Source organism: Neoarius graeffei, chromosome 16, assembly GCF_027579695.1.
Source record: "Neoarius graeffei isolate fNeoGra1 chromosome 16, fNeoGra1.pri, whole genome shotgun sequence".
Taxonomy (NCBI): domain Eukaryota; kingdom Metazoa; phylum Chordata; class Actinopteri; order Siluriformes; family Ariidae; genus Neoarius; species Neoarius graeffei.
The window spans coordinates 63,716,120-63,724,288 of NC_083584.1; the positions used below are offsets into that span (position 1 = coordinate 63,716,120).

Genomic DNA, 8,169 nt, shown 5'->3' on the forward strand with positions numbered 1-8,169 from the left:
TAAATACCAGTCAATTTTGGCCCAAAACCTTCAGGTGTCTGCGAGAAAGCTGAAGATGAATTGGAATGGCCCAGCCAGAGCCCAGACCTAAATCCAATTGAAAATCTGTGGGGTGACCTGAAGAGGGCTGTGCACAAGAGACGCCCTCGCAATCTGACAGATTTGGAGCACTTTTGCAAGGAAGAGTGGGCAAATATTGCCAAGTCTAGATGTAGCAGGCTGATAGACTCCTACCCAAAAAGACTGAATGCTGTAATTAAATCAAAAGGTGCCTCGACAAAGTATTAGTTTAAGGGTGTGCACACTTACCGGTATGCAACCAGCTTATTGTACATTTTTTATTGTTTATGTTTTTCCTCCTAACAGATTTGTTTGTTTTTCAATTGAATTGTACAGGTTATAGGTCACATTAAAGGTGGGAAAAGTTTTGAAATTATTTATCGTGATCTCATTTTTTTTTACATCAGAAAAACCTATCATTTTAACGGGGTGTGTACACTTTTTATATCCACTGTATGTGCAGGGGAGAGCGGGGCTGCAAACAGGAAGCATAGCCAAATCAAAAAGCAAACTCGAAGTCAGAAAGCAGGCAGGGTTCAGTCGATCAGCAAACAGAATAGTAGGGAGCAGACTAGAGTGTGAAACAGGTAAACATAGCAAAGGTCCAAGAAACTAGAGGCAGGCAGACAAGAAAGTCTCGGTATGACTAGGTAAACACAGAACAATACTTCACATTGAAGGTGTGTGAGAGAGAGGCTTAAGTAGCATTGCTGATTAACCGTTAACAACTGTCAGGTGAACTTAATAGGAAGGAGACGGGGGCGCTGTGAACTTTGGGCGTTGTAGTCTTGGGAAGCCATGTTTGTAGTTCAGTTAGAGCTTTGACTCACAACACCATAACTGACACTTGTTGGATCAGTTCCCAAATCTATTCAGTTCATCTGCTGTTTATGATGATAAGTTCTATAAATCCTACAAACACTTAACCACTCATTTTTAAGATATTGGACTAATGAGAATGATGGATGTATGGACAGACAGATACTCGGACAACCCGAATATATAATGCATAAAATTACAGCTAATAATAGGAAATAAATAAACTTCTCCTTAAAGGAAACGTCACCATGACAACAGTTAGAAGGTTTTTGATATTTCTTGATTATAACATTGGTAAATATTCATGAGATGACAGATTTCTAATACAATGGAGAATTATCTTAGTATTTGAAACGACACTATGTTGACAGTGATGTTAATTCTGTTAAGTTTTTGACATTATTTCATATTCCATGTTAACATTTGGGACACAGCCTTGTCTAGAGTATTCGACCTTCAACCTTTCATCTTTTACCTTTGGTGGTGGGGTGATCCCACTTTGTAGAGCAGTTAACTTTTAAAGGGCAGCCGTTAAAAACCTTTTTAAAGAACATCTATAATGAAGAAAAGAAAAAACGTTTAGTCGACAGTGATTATATGCATCTATCTGTGAGTTTATGTATAAGATTCAGGATTGTGTGTGTGTGTGTGTGTGTGTGTGTGTGTGTGTGTGAGATGTGATTCATACTGGTGGCTTCCTCTGTACTGGATCAGGCGGTCCCTGCAAAAATATACAACCATTCTGATATCCACAGGATTTGTGCATATAACTATACACAGGTTCCAATAATAACACTCCTGTAGTACTGACATGAGTGAAATGATTGATTGATGATGTATTATTTAACAAGGTTTAACAACCAGCTCCACCAATTTTGATTTAAATGCTCATGTGACACTCATCAATCCCACACTAATGAGAGACCACCAAAAATTATACTATGAAAATATATAGTTTTAGAGTTCATGTACAGTGTCTTGCAAAAGTTTTCACCCCCTCTTGGTGTTTATCCTGTTTTGTCGCATTACAAGCTGGAATTAAAATGGATTTTTGGAGGGCTAGCACCATTTGATTTACACAACATGCCCAGAGGTGGAAAAACCCGGGTGCAGAAAGTAAAAACCCTGCCACATTTTTGCTCCAGCCAATTCAATGAACCAGCTGATCCTAATTACCACATCCCCGAAGCCAGATTGATGAGCTAATTGGTGAAATCACCTGTGTTGAGAGCACAGGCAGAAGGAAAACCTAAGCAGGACTTTTACTTTGTCAATCCAGTTTTTCCACCTCTGAACATGCCTACCACTTTAAAGGTGCAAATCATTTCTTTACTGTGACATAAAAATAATTAAGATAAAAAACAGAACTCTAGAGTGTGCATAGATATTCACCCCCAAAGTCAATACTTTGTAGAGCCACCTTTTGCTGCAGTTACACCTGCAAGTCTCTTGGGGTATGTCTCTATTAGCTTAGCACATCTAGCCACTGGGATTTTTGCCCATTCCTCAAGGCAAAACTGCTCCAACTCCTTCAAGTTAGATGGGCTGCGTTGGTGTACAGCAATTTTCAAGTTATGCCACACATTCTCAACTGGATTGAGGTCTGGGCTTTGGTTAGGCCATTCCAAGACATTTAAATGTTTCCCTTTAAGCCACTCCAATGTAGCTTTAGCAGTATGTTTAGGGTCATTGTCCTGCTGGAATGTGAACCTTCGTCCCAGTCTCAAACCTCTGGCCGACTCAAACAGGTTTTCCTCCTGAATTGCCCTGTATTTAGTGCCAACCATCTTTCCTTCAATCCTGACCAGCTTTCCTGTCCCTGCAGATGAAAAACATCCCCACAGCATGATGCTGCCACCACCATGCTTCACTGTAGGAATGGTGTTCTCAGGGTGTTGGGTTTGTGCCACACATGGCATTTCCTACGATGGCCAGAAAGTTCAGTTTTAGTCTCATCTGACCAGAGAATCTTCTTCCATGTGTTTGGGGAGTCTGCCACATGCTGTTGGACAAACTCCAAATGTGTTTTCTTAAGCAATGACTTTTTTCTGGCCACTCTTCCATAAAGCCCCACTCTGTGGAGTGTATGGTTTAAAGTGGTCCTATGGACAGATACTCCCATCTCTGCTGTGGATCTTTGCAGCTCCTTCAGTGTTATCTTTGGTGTCTTTGTTGCATCTCTGATTAATGCCTTCTTTGCCCAGTCTGTGAGTTTTGGTGGGCGGGGCCTTCTCTTGTCAGGTTTGTAGTGGTGACCTATTCTTTCCAGTTTGCTATAATGGATTTAATGGTGCTCCCTGGGATATTCAAAGTTTGGTATATTTTTTATAACCCAACCCTGATCTATACTTCTCCACAACTTTGTCTCTGACCTGTTTGGAGGCTCCTTTGTTTTCATCTTGCTTGCTTAGTAGTGTTGTGGAGTCATGGTCCTTCCAGAACAGGTTGATTTATACAGACATCATGTGACAGATCATGTGACACTTTGATTGCACACAGGTGGATCTTAATCAACTAATTATGTGGCTTATGAAGTGAATTGGTTGGCCCAGCTCTTATTTAGGGGTTTCATACCAAAAGGGGGTGAATACCTATGGGCACTTCAGATTTCTGTTTTTTTCATCTTAATTATTGTTTGTGTCACAGTAAAACGACAATTTTCACCTTTAAAGTGGTAGGCATGTTGTGTAAATCAAATGGTGCTAACCCCCCCCCCCCCCCCCCCCCAAAAAAAAAAAAAAAATTCATTTGAATCCCATCTTGTAATGCAACAAAACAGGACAAACACCAAGGGGGATGAATACTTTTGCAAGACACTGTAGTGGTGAAGGGGTTAAATAAAAAATAAGAAAATAGTGGGGATTTTTAAACTTTTCTAAGTTTCTACCACAGTAATGAAAAGTGACAAAGTAAGTGGATTTGTCTTAAAACATAATGTGTTGCAGCTGCTGACATGCGGTTGTAGTTTCCGAACACCATAACCCTGTTTTATTCAGTACTGCTCCATTTTCATAATTGTCTACAGGTTCACATTGTTTTCAATCCAGCACACAGAGCTCAGAAGTATTATGTGTAGTATGTGTACATGTAGTACGTGCTGACACTGAGATTTGAGTTTTGAGTAAAGCATTTTCATTCGCTTTTTATGTAAACCAAATTTTGAATCGTCCCTGAAATGGACATGTAATCTTTAGTTACTGTGTAATTCATTCATTAGACCTCTGAGATCCATTTTAGAGCTTTCTTACTTTTCTCAGTGAATAAATATAGTATATTGTGAAAATTACTTGTACTGGACCATCAGAATATTATCCAATCAAAAATACATGTCTGAAAATTCACTTTCTTTAAAAACTAGAAGGGCACTTGGTAGAGTGCATACCTCCACCAAGCCACATGTTCGGATTTGCATAGAAACTGAAATAATTGTTCCTTGGCCCATGGCCAATCTAACTCCAGATTTCATCAAAATCCATTCACAACTTTTTGAGTAACACTGGGAAAAGCAAAACAATCCTGGATCCACATACATATCCGGATTTGCATCAAAATCAAAAGAATTGTTCCTTGGCCCATGGCCTACCTTTCCTCCAAATTGCATCAAAATCTGCTCACTACCTTTTGAGTTACATTGGGAATAGACAAACAGACAAGCAAATGAAGGCGAAAGCATAACCTCCTCCAACAAATTTGGCGAAGGTAAAAACTAAGGTCTCAAATTATTTTTTTAACTGACACAAAAATAAATAGCTAAAAATGTTCTCTGATATTTCAGGCTAATTTGATCATTGTCGTTACCCCCACCAACTTTGTTGGAGGAGGTTATGTTTTCACCTCTGTTTGTTGGTTTGTTTGTCCGTTCCCAACGTAACTCAAAAAGTAGTGAATGGATTTGGATAAAATTTGGAGGAAAGGTGAGCCATGGACCAAGGAACAATTGACTTGATTTTGATGTAAATCTGGATATGTATGTGGATTTTTTTTTGCCTCTGAAATTTGGTGGACGGCTTTAGTATTATCCAAGGTTCAAGTGATTTGATTTGAATGTTGCTAATATGTGGCTTGGTGGAGATATACACTCTACCATGTGCCCTTCTAGGTTTTTTTTTATCTATTACCTAATCCACCACTTTTTGCTGGTATTGGACCAATACTGGTCTTGAACATTAGATTGGTGCCAATTTGATTATAAACATTTTTATTAGTTTGATGAAATAAGTTTAGATCATTTACATTTCACTGAGCCTTTAAAATATAAAATTTTTAGTATTTCTTTAGTCCTGTTTGAACGGGATTACATTTACACGTGGACATGAGGTAATTCCATCATTTTCCAATTGGCTGTGTTGGTGTTGTCCTCTCTCCTGAATCCTGTCTAATGATCGACATTTCAGTGAATCTTTAAGTAGATTTCATGTCTTATATGGTGAACTTTTTAAAAATTAACCACTGCTATTCACCATGTTCGGTAATCTAGTGTGTGTATCCGTGTTAAACACTTCCCAATTCGAGAACTCAGAACAGCGTGATCAAGCAGGCTGATTATTGTAAGGTGCCATTATAATGCTAGCTATAGCTACAAAACTACTTTGACCTATTCACCTGTTCCTCTGTACATCACAGAACACTATGTTTTCTAGAAATAAAAGAGCGAACCAATTGTATCACTAAGCATGTGTGTAAATGATCCGTTCACCTTCGAGTACATATAAAACAACAGCTAGTCATGTGTGATGCAAACATGCATTTTGTTAGGGGAAAAAATGAACCCGTATTTGTTTAATTGCTGTCTGGATTTTCAGGAGTAGCTGTCTTTGAGGTAAAAAAAAAAAAGAGGAGAGATCATGGCTACAGAACAAAAGAATTGGATTGGCTCTTTAAAGATACCTTAACAGGCTGTCGGCGCCTCCTGTCTGATTTGGGCGGTAATACAGGTGGCTTATCTGCTGAGATGTCTGTCCTGAAGCCAGAAAATGTGGAAGGGTCTGCCACACACAAACACACACACAATTCTTATTTTGGCCTTTATGCCTTTATTGGATTGTATGTGTGCAGTTGAGACTGCAGTGTGTGTGTGTGTGTGTGTGTGTGTGTGTGTGTGTATGTGTTGCTCACCCGAGTTGACATTACGGACGGAGCGTGGCCGTGGCACAGGATGACTGCGTGTGTGTGTCCCACTGCTGGTTCTCAAAAGTGGAGACGGAATGTAGAGACCCTGAACCTTCGTTCGCTCATCCTCTGCAGTCACACTCTCTTCTGAACTGCTGCGCATCTTAGGCTGATCACACACACACACACACACACACACACACACACACACACACACACACACACACACACACACACACACACACACACAGAGGTTTGATTGGTGTATATATTTTTAAATCCACTTTATACCATTTTAAATGAATTAAATTTACCTTCGGAGGAAGTGGAGGAGGAACATCATCAGCTGGAAGTGTATTACTGCACAGAGAATGAAAACAATGAATTCAGTTCGTGTGTGTGTGTGTGTGTGTGTGTGTGTGTGTGTGTGTAGGGGACATACCTACTGAACTGATTAAAAGGGCTGTAGGAGGAAGTAGGAACACAGAACAAATTTTGATTAACCATTAATCCACAAACACAAACATCAGGTTTTGTTTCGTCTTAAACATGGGCATTATGGGAAATTCCTTCTCATACTTTTAGGATGCTTCATTCAGCATTGATTAGAACTTAATGTTTGGAACTTCAACCTTTTAGAACTAAAAGATTAAAGATTTGAAGCTTTTTTTGTTGTTTTTTTATGAATGAAAACTCACTGAATAAGATCAAGATAAATATCATCTTAGAAAGAAAGTCATGGATATGCAGTACCGTGCAAAAGTCTCAGGCACTCTATTTTTTTTCATACAAACTTTGTTATAGATTTCTATTTTATGGCTTCTACATTATCAAGTCAGTACAAAAACATTTTAGAGTTCCAAACGTTCGTTGTTCTTGTTTTTTTTTTTTAGCACAAAATTAAATGTTACAGGAAAAAACTGTTTGTATCTGAGCAGCATATTCCATAAGAGCCCACTTTTCAGATTAAAAAAGAAAACATAATGAAGTCTGATGGGTTTTGGTGCGAAATTAAGAAGCAAGTGTGACAGTCAAAGTGTCCAGAAGAACTGGGGCTGGTTTTGTAAGATGCTCAGTAAAACCTACAGCTCATTTCCGCATAAAACTGCACTCACTGGACCTCAGACTACTATTTTTTTTTTTAAAGCAAAGGGCCATCTCACACCAAATACTGACTTTGTTTCATTTATTATGGCTTACTCATTTTATTTATATATATATATATATATATATATATATATATATATATATATATATATATAAAAAAATTTTTTTTTTTAATTTATTTTTATTTATTTATTTTTTTTAATGTTGAAACATTTCATTTCATTATTTTTAAGCCATTTTTGGTCTACAGCAGTTCTTTACATGTGCCTAAGACTTTTGCACAATACTGTATGTGATTTATTATATATAGTTTTAGCTCATGACAAATGTTTTGTGATGGCATTTGGAAATAATTTGAAACTTTGGAAACTTAAAGTTTATTCAAATTGTTGTAGATTAGTTTCAAATAAAAAAAAAATATAACACATTTGTCATGAACATAAAAACATGTTTTTGTCAAAAAGTCTAAAACCCAAATAAGCTGCCAAAATGAACACTGACTTGAATTTTAAGTGAGTTTAAAAAAAATAAAATTCGTACATTTCCACATCATCGTAGTCGTCATCAGTGTCTGTGCTGTCCGTTCTGTCACAAACGACACAAACACATTTATATAAGTGCTCTGAATGATTATAAACCATCAACTCAGTCATTTTATATCAAACATAAGCTCATGCTGGTTTTTTTTTTTTTAATTATTTAAAAATTGAGTGTCATTGTTTCAGGGACAGAAAGCTCTACCTGGACGGACTTTTGAGTTGTGCATCTGGAGAACCCAACCACTGACATCTCCCTGACTCCTGTAACTACACCGGGAAAAAATACACAAACAAGTTAGAGCTTTGCTTACACGCAGCTTCATTTATCCATCTGTGATGCACAGCCTAACCTGAAGCATGACTCAAATCAGTATACAAACTAATATACACAAAATGCTCAACTAAGACTAAACCAAAAAAGCTAAAATTTGAACAATAATGAAAGTAAAAACCAAATAAATAAAAAATAATAAAACAAATATTAAAATTAAAAGGGTTTCAATAAGCCAAAAATGCAGCACAAGAAAAAAGTAAA

At 37.5% G+C, this 8,169-nt stretch overlaps 1 protein-coding gene across 1 annotated transcript in view; it reads right to left on the reverse strand.

Annotated features, from left to right (window-relative positions):
* Nucleotides 1-8,169, reverse strand: part of LOC132900964 (mitogen-activated protein kinase kinase kinase kinase 5-like) — an 80,128-nt gene that overhangs the window by 24,470 nt on the left and 47,489 nt on the right. Inside the window, exons 15-22 of the mRNA XM_060943369.1 lie at nt 7,837-7,901; nt 7,636-7,680; nt 6,431-6,451; nt 6,303-6,348; nt 5,995-6,157; nt 5,767-5,864; nt 1,568-1,600; nt 1,355-1,433 (exon numbers count right to left, since the gene is read on the reverse strand). Coding sequence (XP_060799352.1) covers nt 1,355-1,433; nt 1,568-1,600; nt 5,767-5,864; nt 5,995-6,157; nt 6,303-6,348; nt 6,431-6,451; nt 7,636-7,680; nt 7,837-7,901 — 550 coding nt within the window. The remainder of the gene's footprint in view (nt 1-1,354; nt 1,434-1,567; nt 1,601-5,766; nt 5,865-5,994; nt 6,158-6,302; nt 6,349-6,430; nt 6,452-7,635; nt 7,681-7,836; nt 7,902-8,169) is intronic.